At 41.0% G+C, this 13,010-nt stretch overlaps 1 protein-coding gene across 1 annotated transcript in view; it reads left to right on the top strand.

Moving 5' to 3' along the window:
* Nucleotides 1–13,010, top strand: part of KCMF1 (potassium channel modulatory factor 1) — a 59,148-nt gene that overhangs the window by 22,527 nt on the left and 23,611 nt on the right. Inside the window, exon 2 of the mRNA XM_063129128.1 lies at nt 12,135–12,302. Within this exon, the coding sequence (XP_062985198.1) occupies nt 12,135–12,302 (168 nt within the window). The remainder of the gene's footprint in view (nt 1–12,134; nt 12,303–13,010) is intronic.

Genomic DNA, 13,010 nt, shown 5'->3' with positions numbered 1-13,010 from the left:
TCTCATGTGGTCACAACCTGTGGTTTAAACTATCTTTCAGAACTGGGTTCTGGCCACTTAAAGAAAATATTTATTAGAAGTTAAATCCTACTAAGTTCAATGGGAGACTGTCTAGTTATTGTGCTTCAGGCATTTTGTACCTGATTTGGAATACGTTTAAATGACAAATTGCTCACAGAAAACTTGCTATTTGACTAGAGATGTGAAGGCCTGGAAAAATTTGGTGGGGGAAATGTCCCTCTCCCCAGGACTGTTTTTGTGTCTGTCCGTCCCCAATGAACAGCTTTGGATTATGAAATATTTTCTTTTAGAATTTAAGACAAAGCTGTTAACTTCTTATGCACATAAAAATTAGAGTGGGTAGTAGATAGGACATCTTTCATCTTGTTAGAAAAATTCTGCATGTAATAAAATAACTTTATTTAGTAGAGTAATACCATGAGGCCTCCTCTTGTTTATGATGGCTAGGGAATGCAGTCTAGATTATATTGACGATTATTGAAAACGTTTAGTCGAATGGAGGCTGGAATGGAGATTTTAGTTAGGAAATGCCAAATGAGGTACGGAATTACTGTTAGAGAGCTACAATGGAACTTTCATTGTGTGTTAATGATGAAAAACTATTTAAAAAATTAGTTTGCGTCACGGCATCCTACCTGATGCTGAATTCAAAAACCTTTAAACACCGAAGTTCCAGTTGTTGGCAATGCAGAGCAGAGAATGCTGTATGCTGGTTTTGTCTACATGGAGATTTTTCTTTGTTGATAAATTCTTACATCTTTTTACATTCTCTTCTGGAAACACTGGAAATCTCTCTCCCTCTTTTTTCCCCTTCCAGTATTGTGTCTCATATTCCTTGTGTACCAGAAGTGAAAAGATGTATTGGGTTGCCTAAATATCAGCATACTTACCTGAAACAAGAACATGAAGGGAAAACCCCCTTGCTGTGTAGCTTAAATTGTAATAAAGATTGATAATACTGCCTCCAAGGGTGAAGGGTGCAGATCAGACTGCTTTTAATATCCAGCATGTGTGTGTTACCAAAATCTTGTGTATGGATTCCTTTTAGTTCTTTTTTTTTTTTCAGTCGCTGTGCAATCTGACATAACGCATTCTGTGCCTGTGCAGAGCTCCATTGGGAAAAACTTCTAAAGCAAAGCTAGAGTTCTGACAGGAGCCCTGCCCCACTTTCCACACATCTGCTTAAGAAGGTGTGGCTCCTGCCTTCCTGCTCAGTTCAAAAGAGAACTCTTTTGACTGCCACAGCAGTAGCATCTCTGGAAACTTGCTGGATTATATATTTATTTGTTGCATTTATATCCCACCTTTTTTCCTCCAAGGGACCCAAGGCAGCTTACATAATCCTCCTCCATGTTATCCTCACAACAACAACAACCCTGTGAGGTAGGTTGGGCTGAGAGTCTGTGACTGGCCCACAGTCACCCAGTGGGTTTCCATAGCCGAGCGGGAACTAGAACCTGGATCTGCCCAGAGCTGTCCTAGTGCTGTTGTAATAACTTATGAGGTTATGGCCCCAGGGCATCAGATGTCTGACCCAGAGTCTTATATATAGTTTTCTTGGGTATGGTTCTTGGCCTTCAGCTGTGGGAGTGGAATTTTGCTCCACCTGCCATGGTTACCAATTGGTCTCAATCATGGCTTATTGACCATTTGGCCTAAAGGACTGTTTGTCTCAGCATTGGCTTATAGACCAGATAACCGGCCATAAGGAACCACCTCTGTTCATTTTGCAAATGATAAATTATTGTGATGATACTGGCTGAGGCCTTCACCCTGGGATGTAAACATTTCATACCATGAGTGTCTCTCAGCAGAGGGAGCCTTGAAACTTCCCTTGCTACTTGCTACTAGAGTGCTGTAGAACTAAGGAAAGCACACAGAGTGCTTACTGTGTTACCAGGCACAGAAGCAAGTGACTGCAGGCAGCATTACTCAGCATGACTTCAATACAACAGAAACAGGAAGTTGGACAGAAAAGTGCTTGGATCCGGGGACAGAGAAATAAGCAGGGTTAACTAATTTACAAGATAGGTTACTGTTCCATCTACTGTTGGAGTTGCTTAATTGCACCTTAGATTTCTGCAAATGCCATGGATTCATCATCAACCCCGTCGACAGTTGGAACTCATCAATTACACATTGGACAGTAATAAATAGATTTTAATGTACGGGCTTGGTACCTACAGTTTCCTTGGTTCAAACAATTCTGGAACTCAGATTCAGCCATGGTGCTGCTACCCAGCACTAAATTTGCAGTCTCAGAACCAAGGTCCTGCCTTGTGATCTCTGTACTTGATATTTGTTTTTCCTTGGCCTTGAAACTTAGCTGATACCCTAATGTTTTAGTGTTCCTCGATACTGATGGCCTTGGCATTTTTGGACTATATAATATATTATACTAATTTATCCTTTGGTACTGAGGCCATAGGGGTCTCAGGAAAACTGGGGGATTGGGCAGGAACCCTCCTAGACATGCACAGTAGGATGGTGGGGGAGGGTTCCCGCCAAAAATCTCAGCTATGGAAGTTTCCCAAACAGTAGCTCTGCACAGATGACCACTCAAAAGAACCACAGTTACAGGTAAGAAACCTGTTTTATGCTGACAACAGAGGTTTGGAGCCGTCTAGATGTTGTAATCAGTTGCAGTTCTCCAAAGATTTATAGTGGGGCTGGTGCTTTTTAACTGGTTCATAAATGCATTGGAGTTAGGGGTGAGCAGTGAGGTGGCCAAGTTTGCTAATGAAAATAAATTATTTAAATTAAAACAAGGTTAAAACCAAAAGGGAAGGTGAAGAGTTCTGAAAGGATCTTTTCAAATTCGGGGAATAGGTATTAAAATGGAAAATGTGGTTCAGTGTAAGTAAATGTAAAGAGAAGCACATTAGGGCAAAAAAATCCTAAATTCACCTATACTTCAATGGGATCTGAGCTGGCAGTGACTCAGCAGCAACAGGATCTTGGGGTCATGGTGGATAGCTCAATGAAAACATAGCAGTGTGCTGCTGCTGTGAAAAAGGCAAATTCCATATTGGGGATCATTAGGAATGGAATTAAAAGTAAATGCCAAATCATAATCCTTTATATAAATCTATGGTGTGACTACACTTAGAATATTGTATACAGCTGTGGTCACTGCACCTCAAAGAGAATATTGTAGAGCTGGAGAAAGTGCAGAAAAGGGAACCTAAATGATTACAATGTTTGGGAATGTTTATTCCCCCCCACCCCCCCGGCCAAAAAAAGGCGAGTAAGGTGGGACATGATAAAGGTATGGTAAATTATGCATGTTGTGGAGAAAGTGGATAGGGAGACATTTTCTCCCTTATAATGTTAGAACCTGAGGTCATCCCATGAAGTTGAATGGTGGGAGATTCAGGACAGATAAAAGAAAGTACTTCTATACACAGTTCTTTGTTAAAGTGCAATTTGCTACCGCAAGATGTAGTGATTGCCACTAACCTCAACATCTTTGAAAGTGGACTAGACAAATTCACAGAAGATAAGGTTATTAGTGCCTACTAGTCATGGTAGTACATGTTTTAATTTTGTAAACTGCCTTGAGTCCCAGTACTGGGAAAAAGATGGAATAATAATAATAATAATAATAATAATAATAATAATAATAATAATATATTGAGAGGCGTACTGCTTCTGATACCAGTTGCTGGAGAACATGAGTAGTTGAGTGCTATTGTACTCCTGTTCTGTTTGTGGGTTCCTCCATTGGCAACTGGTTCACTGTTGTAGGAACAGAAGGCTGGGCTAGATAGACTTCTGATCCAACACAGTAGTTCATAGAATCATAGAATAGTAGAGTTGGAAGGGGCCTAAAAGGCCATCGAGTTTAATCCCCTGCTCAATGCAGGAATCCACCCTACACCATACTTTATAGATGGTTGTCCAGCTGCCTCTTGAATGCCTCTACTGTGGGAGAGCCCATGACCTCCCTAGGTAACTGTTTCCATTGTTGTACTGCTCTAACAGTCAGGAAGTTTTTCCTGATGTCCAGTTGGAATCTGACTTCCTGTAACTTGAGCCTGTTATTCTGTGTCCTTCACTCTGGAATGATCGAGAAGAGATCCTGGCCCTCCTCTGTGTGACAACCTTTTAAGTATTTGAAGAGTGCTTATATTCTTACTCTCAGTACCTAACACAGATTAGGACTTTAATGGATGATCCATGGTCCTAGTCCCTCCCAGCCCATGTGTTATCACTTCCAAGGCTTTGCAGGTACATGGCAGAAGATCAGCCTTTGCGTGCTGACTATCATCCAGGTTAGCCATGTGATAGAGTTTGCCTCTCAGTTCCCATTTTGTCAGTTCATTTCGCCTTTCATTTCCACATCTTCATTTTGTCTCTTTCTTCAGAGGTGGAAATATCAGAATACCTATGTAGGAGGCACTTCAGCTGGTGCTCCATATTTTTATGATTTCCAAGAGGAGTAGGGTTGTTTGTCAGGCCAAAGTAATTCAGCATGGTGATGCTTGACTATACCTATTCTGCAGTGAGGAGTCTGGCTTGCATATTAGTCTCTCTTTCATATTAGCATTTGGCTACTACATTTTTTGTTCCTCTGGATCACCCGTGGGGATTGTTTGTTTTCAGTGTCATGTCATCCTATTTGGTCTTGCCATGATGCCTGACCTTTCTCATTATTTGTCTCCATCTGAGCGGCAACGTTTTTACCATACATACACAAATGACTTCTGATAGCCCTTTGATGATATCTGCACTCAATTATGTGGCCACCAGGCTTCACTGTCTCAGCTTATGAGGTCTCTGCATGAACACTAAGAAGTCATGTCTGCAGCCTATGCATTGTCTCCAATTCACTGGGGCAGTCCTTGAATCAGTGGAAGTTTAAACATTCCTGGTGGAGGACAGAGCAGCAGTACCCATTCACATTGCTACAGATGTGAAACCATTGTAGAGTTGATTCATCATATCTTTTTAAAGACTCCCACTTAAAGTATCTAACCATCACTCTCACTGTGATGCTGCCCACACTCAGACATAAGCTGCTGACGTTCATGGCAGCTGCCTCAGCAGTAACTCCATTTGCCTGGCTTGCATAAAACTATTCCAGTTGGCTCATCAGAACTTTGTTCCTATTCCGGGACATGCAGCAGTTGTGTCTGACCCTAAATTTGTTTCGGCACCACCGTGTGGGAATGGAGAGCTCATTGTGATGGGCTCGATATCAATGCTTCTTGATCTCCTACAGAGAGGGAGTGGCATTTTAATGGTCTTGAATATTTTGCAGAAACGAGGATAATCAGAGCATTGGACCAATTTGTTTATGATGTAGTCACAGACAACATGGCCATGATCACCTTCAGGGACAGCAGAATTTCGCAGGATCAACTTCTTTTTTTTAGCAAGAGTCTCACCATTCACAGCCAGTCACCAAATGGCAGCGGAGGAAGGCGGATGCAATCACAATGGCAGTGAGGAGGGTGGAACCACTCAGAATATGATGGCTTGGAAGTCCACATGGAGCTGGGACTCCTGTCAAAACTTAAGCCTAGCTTTAGACATTTTATTAAACTGAGCTCTGTTCAGGCATAACATCCATATATGTGTGAGTGCATAGATGACCACTCAAAGAGCTACAGTTGCAGATAAGCAACCTGTTTATATCATAGGAAGTATAAGATAACTTTCAGTTCTATAAACAAAAGCTACCACATTCTAAAATTACTTTTTTCAATTACTATTCTAGTAACACATTAGAACCATATATATGTATATAGCCTCAAACAATAAATGAGCATGCCCTTAACTCTCAGTGACACCAATTGCAATTGACCCCTACTGATTGAACAACTAAAACATTTAACGAATTAATCTACCAGCTAAAGCTTTTAGCCATAATATATAAGATGCATTGCGTTTTCCATGTCTGGTGTGAATGTGACTTGGATGCAAAAACCCTGCAAGCCCTGCCTTAATATTTGGGTCGTTTAATGCTGTCTACAGTTGTAGCAGTACATGTATGCTAAGCAGATGCTGGGATAAGTAGGTATGTCCTTTTTTGGATAACAAAATGTTGACGATGCAAAATTCTACTTTTGTGTGATAGAATTAGAGGGCTGTACGTATGGATATTTGAATTTGTAATAGAAATGAACTCTTGTATTTATTCTTAATTGAAAACTAACTTCAGGTACAGCATCTAATGTGGCATTTGCACTTTGTATGGGAGAGCATATATGTAAATTACTGCCTGCCTGAAAACTACCCTGCCTTGCAGCTAGGACAGAAGTATGTCTATCCCCACCCCACCCCCACCCCCCTGGAAGTCAGGATTGGGAAATGTTTGTGTGGTTAAACTTTCATTGTTTGCTCTGTCTGGCAGGAAAAGGGGAAAGTAGCTCATCCCACCGTCAGGACATATGACTAGCAGAGGGATTTGGTTTTGTCTGCTGAGAGGAGCCTGCAGGCTGATTTCTCCTGCAAGCCAAGACAGCAAGTGTTGCTTGGTCCTATGTATGCACTACCTCGAGAAGCAGGTTCAGAGACTGATTTCTGCTTTTGGCTGCTTGGAGAAGGCTGTTGTGCTCTTTGCTTAGCATTAGGCTATTAAAGCTATCTTTTCCCTGGTGGTTAGGTTGGAATGAGATGAGGGGACGGGGACTAACGACTAAATTCTCATTGTTCCTCCAGTACAGCAAGAGAGCTTACTCCAATGATGCGAATAATATTGCAGTAGTGTAGCTTACTGTGGTGGCATTGCAGGTGGAAATGAATTTACTGCCCCTCTGAGCACATGTGACACAGATTTAAAATAGCAAAAATTGGTTCAGTGGATTGTGCTAGCCAGGGACGCACAACCACAGACCTAGGAGCCAAAATCGGGCCCTTTTGGGATCCCGAACTGGCCCTCTGGGATTCTCCAGAAGGTCACACTCCCTTGCCCTGGCTCTCTCCCTTTCCCCCAACCCCCTATCATTCAGTAGTTCGCTGGCTTTGGTGAAGTTTTTTCCCCCATTGTAAAAGCTTGAAATGCGTCTCCTAAGGTTTAGTTACTGGTCACAAGAGCTTTAAGTGAAAACATGCTGGTATTTTTGGAATTTTGACTCCAACGCCTTTGCCTTTGGAGACTGTTCTTTGGTCTTTGGCCCTGGCCACCATTAGATTGCGCTACCCGAGAGCATCTCTGAAATGGAAATTGACCCTCAGGTTAAAAGAGGTTCATTCTGTGGAGAGCTGAGCCTTTGCTTCTTAAATTGTGCTCCACTCCCACTTTAGATGTCATGGGGCAGCCTCAGTGATGAAAGAGGAGCTTTCTAATCTGGTTTAGAGGTAATAGTGAACTACATTGCAGGCTTGTTTTTTTTTTTTCTATTTTCAGCCCAGGCTGCAATGGATAACATTGCAGAATTGTTGTAATCTTTTAGCTTCAGCCCAACATGCAGTGGAATGTAATATTCCTGGCCAGAACTGCAGGGTTTTGGTGGAACACTTAGAGCTTGACTTGCAGAATTCAGTGTAAACCATGCTGCAGAGTTGTCATAAGCTGCTTCAGCACCTCCTTACTTGCAGTTTGGAGAATGAACTGTATTTGCTTTGGAATTAACAGTGTTTTTAACAGTTTTTTAAAGTGTTTTACACTAAAAACTAGCTTAGAAAGAGCAGGAACTCAGCTCTTTGCTACCATTTGGGTCTGTCCCACCCCCCATGGGCTGTTCCTTTCTTGGGGGCATTTTAAAAAAGGCTTCTTTCTATACTTTTTGTATATTTATGTGTGTCCTCCCTTTGTAGATGCTCAGTTGTATAATCCCTCCTACTCAGTTGTCAGTTATTTTTTCCCTCTTAGTCAGGCAACATTCCATCCCATTCAGTTATTATGGGGGTTTTATGTGTTTATTTTTGGCTACCACCCCCCTGAAACATGTTTACATATCTGCAAACCTTGGGCTTACTCTGAATCTTTTGTTTATGGGTGCTATGGTTTTGGCTCCAGCCTTCAAGCATGGTAAGACTCTAGTTGGTATTAGAAGGAATGGTGATGTGTCGTTTTAGAATCCAGATTCATAGCAGCCTGATGAAACAGAATTTAGTTTCTTGGACTAGGTGTTGGTAAAGTTGGGTTCATTGAGAGCATAGCCTGTGGCATATGATTTGGTTATGTGACTTGAGCTGGAAAAGTATGGATGTGTGTAAGGTGGGCCCTGGATTAAGTACTGCTGCCATCTTAAGAACTGGTGCTTTTACAGGTTTCCTTTCAGAAAATGGAACTCATGAAAAAAGGAACTGAAGAACTTGTACATGTGGTTCTGGTAAATAAATCCAGGGAAGTAACTACTTCTGTATAGCCTCTCATTACAAATTTTTAGATATTACAAAGTTTATATATCGTTGTTCGGTCATAAACTTCATTGATTCTAAAATAAAAATAAAAACTTGCCCTCTGTCGTGGTATGAAACCAAATTCTTTCAATTTAATATTAGTAACTATTTTATCTTCGCCTATCTGGGTGTTACCAAGAAACATCAGGTTTTTAAAAATGGATTGCCAGAGATAGAACAGCGCTGAAAAAGTCTGAGGAAAGTGATGTTTTCATCATTTAAAATTCAGATGAGTCATTTTAATCTTTTTGCATCCATCCTCCAGTGGCATAACCTTCAGTGATTCTGTCCTCCTATTTCTATTGGTTTTTGAAATCTGTTAGACAAGTGAAAGTATGTGGGGGGCAGGAAGGCACATAGGCAGATACTCTAGCACATGGTTATTGAACAATCATAGAAATTGGTTCAGTGCTGTGGAATGGCAAGAGATTTGCTGATAAAAAGAGTTCATGCACATTGAGAACTGCCATTAAGGCAGAGGAATGTTAGCTGAAAGTGTGGGTGTGACTCGGGTTTGGAATGCAATTACATTGAGTTGTCACTGATGCACATTCATATTTCACTTATCAATAATTTACTAGGTCTGACAGTGTCGGGGAGAAAGTGTCCTAATTACTGTTTGTTTAGCCAGGTAGATTGAAAGAAGATGATGCGTTGGCATTATCAGCTTTCTGCGTAGCAATTTGCTATATTCTCTTACCATCACACACACACACACACACACACACACACACATTTGCAAATTGCAGGGAAAATACTGGCCAATGCTTTATTTCAATACTTGTTTCAGAATTTTCTTGAGGGCGTGTGGCTCCTACCTTTCTGATCAGTTCATCGTTTTTGATTACTGCTGTATGAGCATCACCTAGACTGTAAGACTTTCACTTGTCATTTAAATAGCTTGAGTTAGGCTGTAAAAACAACAACTCTTGTTTATTTTTTCTCCTATTTTTATTTCATTATTCAAAGTTATCTTCAAAGTCATCTTCAAAGTTACCTTACATTCCCCACTCCCCCATACAGGACTTATGGCTCTTAGGGTGATGTGTTTTTGCAAGTGCTCCGCTTGAGGAAGCTTGTGCCTGGGAGAAGGCCAAGTTTTGGAATCCTGTCAGTACTGTCAGTGCTTGGCTTAGGGTGCTCCTCTAGGAAGAGACACCGCTCCCCACAGATGCAAAGGCCATGGCCTCCACTGTCCTGCAGTTCCTATGACTTTGCTCAACACCATTCCCATACATGCCCTTTTTGATTGAAGACGCCATGGATCGTTTTCACTGAGCAGCCAGCAGTCTTTAACTTGGTCATGGAACTCCCTGCCACAGGACCATCCTCAGTACCAATAGCCCATCCCAAATTTGGTACCAACAGCCTCTATTCCCTCTCCCAGGCCTTTCACCATCCTGGTTGCTCAGGCTCTTCTGAGATCAAACCCAGTCTTGGTGATTCCTACAAGGCTGAAACGGTTGTGCATGATATGACAACACCTAAGAAGAAAAAGAAGGATAAAAAAGCTGCTTTGATACCAGATGTTACAGTAATATCTCCTCCTGCAAAGACCCTCACTATTTAACAACTTCCCTCACCTCTGAATCCCCCGCCCCCCCGGTATTAAAAAAGATGGAGCACCTCTTGGATTTGCTAGTGTTCAGTCCTGGCCACATTTTGGGATCTGTCTGTGATTCCCAAAAAGTTTTATATCAGAAGGAAACGTTAGGGAGCATATCTTTAAGTATTTCCATGTCTAGACTCACTTGTATCCTAAGATGTTAAGTTTGCCATGCTGCCCTCATTTGCCTGACTTTGCCCAGAGATTCCCAAATTCCAGGGGATCATCAGCTTGGTCTTAATGACCTAGGGAATAATGCCATAGTAATTACGACTGAGGATCGGGGATAGGTCTTGGTACCCACACTGTAGATCCCCCTCATATACTCCCATCACCACTCACCTTCCTATACCCCCCTAGGGAGACTCTTGTTATGGCTAGGACCAATCACCATCTATACATAGATACTGAAACAGATCCCTTTTGCAATACTACCAGGACCATCCTCAGCATTACCTGGTGACAGCTACTGTCACGAAGCATCCTGAGACTCCTGTCATACAACCCACCCTCCTGCATTACTGTAGCTATTGGTCTATCCATCTCTAGTTTATGCCTCCTCATATGACCAGTGTATACAGTCTGTTAAGAACTGAGCAGGAAGACAGGAGCTGTGTCCCTTTGAACAAGCACACTGAGGGATGGCAGCTCATCAAAATACTATGCACTTAAGCCACATACTGGATGGCTAGCTGCTTGACATTTTTGCAACATTGCCCTCTTTGACCTTTGACTGTTGTGATTGATTTATTCTTTTGTTAATTACCCCATCCCATTAACTGTAAATCTAACCAAGGCACATAACACTGTTAAAATAAGAAGAGTGGTAGAAGCTTTATGTTCTTATTGGTAGAAAATAGGATTCTTAAAATTTTGAATTCAGATGTTTCTATAAATGAAACTTGAGAGAAACATATTTACAAAGCTGATTTATCTGTCAGTACGGGATCTTCTTAGGAAGTTTTGATCCCAGTTAATTTATTAACATACAGTAGCACTAGTTTGGGGCACTGTTATTAAAGTAATATGTCCTACTGATAATTTATGCAGTCTGTGCTTGGATAGGAATACCAGAGTAGAAAATTCATATTTTGCAAGTTTAACATGAAGTGCATGTGCATTTAACGTTTAGCCTGTTCTCCTTAAAAACACACACACCAACAGCAATAATAAGAGTACAATGCACTTAGAAAATCTTTAAAACATCCAGATGCACCCTTCATGTTGGATGCACATCATGTAGATTTTGTACTCAGAATACAGTTTCTCATAGGAAGCAGATCCATTTGTGTGTGTGTGTGTGCAGTTGCTTTTGAATATTCTAGTGCTGTGGAAGGGCATACTGATATACAGTAGCTTTGGGACATTAGAACACTAAGGGTGCAATTCTATAGACTGCACCCTTGATGATTGTAGCCTCCAAACTTGGAGGCTAATGATCATATTCTGTGCAGGACAGAAGACGCAGGAGGCGATCTTCGACTAGTCGTCCTTCTGCCCTGTATTTAGATGGGCTTTTTTGCTTGTCGAACTGGAGCCCTTCGGAGGCGGGTGGGAAGGAGGATGGAATAGGTTCAGGATAGCTCATATCCTGATCTCTCTCTGGTCTCCTCCCTTCCCAGTTACCAATTCCCCCTTTTCTCTCTCTCTGAGGTCGCTTTTCAGATCTCGGTGAGCAGCTGTCGTGATTCTTTCCGTGTCAAGCTGGTGTGTTTGTGTGTGGAACTCCGGCTCCCTCCTTCTGACCTTGGGAGTGGGGACTCTGAACAGTCCTTGGCCCCTCAGAACTGTCTATGGACCATGGGATTGTTCCCTAATAAATAATCAAAATTTAGTGGATTGCAATATTTTGAGTAAGAAAATCAATTGATCGTTAGGGAATCATCTTTTTTGTTTTTGTTTTCAGAGTACTGGTTTAGCAAGTCAAACCGTGTCTTTTCTTAGCATACTTACAATATAACATTCAAATTTGTTTGCGTGCTCATTCAGTTTATATTTCAGCTTTCTTTCCCAATAGAAACTCCAGACAGCTAACGGCACAGAACAATGAAATTGTAGTAAAACTCATTTTGAAAGTTATAGATATTGCCAAGTGCAATGCGTCTCACATAAATGTAGTTTAATTTGTAGTTAATGAACTTTTGTTTGTTTGCAGGTGTCAGCTGCGATGCATGTTTAAAAGGAAATTTTCGAGGTCGCAGATACAAGTGTTTAATTTGCTACGATTACGATCTGTGTGCATCTTGTTATGAAAGTGGTGCAACGACGACAAGGCATACAACTGACCATCCAATGCAGTGCATACTAACAAGGGTAGATTTTGGTAAGTGATTATTGTGTCTATGTATCATAATTTTGCAGAGTATAACATCGGACTTTTACCCAACTAACCACTGTTGCAGTGGGATATATGTAAAACTTCTGAGTTTGCTTTTATTTATTTGTTCATCTTCATTTATTTTTGAAAGGAGGTTGAATTTACATTGAGCTCTATACAAATAAATAAGTGCTGCGCTGTAAATGTTTTTAAAAGTTAAGTTTTTAAAGTTTGCAACAACAATTTTCCAGGTGGGTTATGGTTTAAGGCTGCCATTCAAATTACATTTATGTGAGAGTAAGCCTATCCGGATTCAGTGAGACTTCTGAGACAACATGCATAGAACTGGGGTGTGAGCATAAAAAACAGGCGGGGAAATGGAAAAGAGAATAAGAGAGATTTGGAAAAAATTTACAATAATTTTAAAAGTACTACACCTTCATAAAAATGAGTAATCAAATAACAAGTTGATTGTCTTCTTTTTGTTTGTTCTTGAGTGGTGGTTTGTTTAGAGGGTTTAAAAAAGTTAGAAGGAAAAACAAGAGAGGTGGTTAAACGTTTGCTTTTTAAAAGAGAAAAGAGAAGACATGTGGCAAATGGAAGCAGAATTCAAAGGGAGATGTGAGAGAGCAAAGCAAAAATAACGAAGTGACAGAACAATACATTTCAGAAATGTGTAGTTATCTTTCCAAAGGAAACCAGAGGTTACTGTGG

The sequence above is a fragment of the Elgaria multicarinata genome, chromosome 6, assembly GCF_023053635.1.
Source record: "Elgaria multicarinata webbii isolate HBS135686 ecotype San Diego chromosome 6, rElgMul1.1.pri, whole genome shotgun sequence".
Classification (NCBI taxonomy): domain Eukaryota; kingdom Metazoa; phylum Chordata; class Lepidosauria; order Squamata; family Anguidae; genus Elgaria; species Elgaria multicarinata.
Note: the sequence above shows the minus strand (reverse complement) of the source record. Positions and strands in the feature narration are given on the sequence as shown.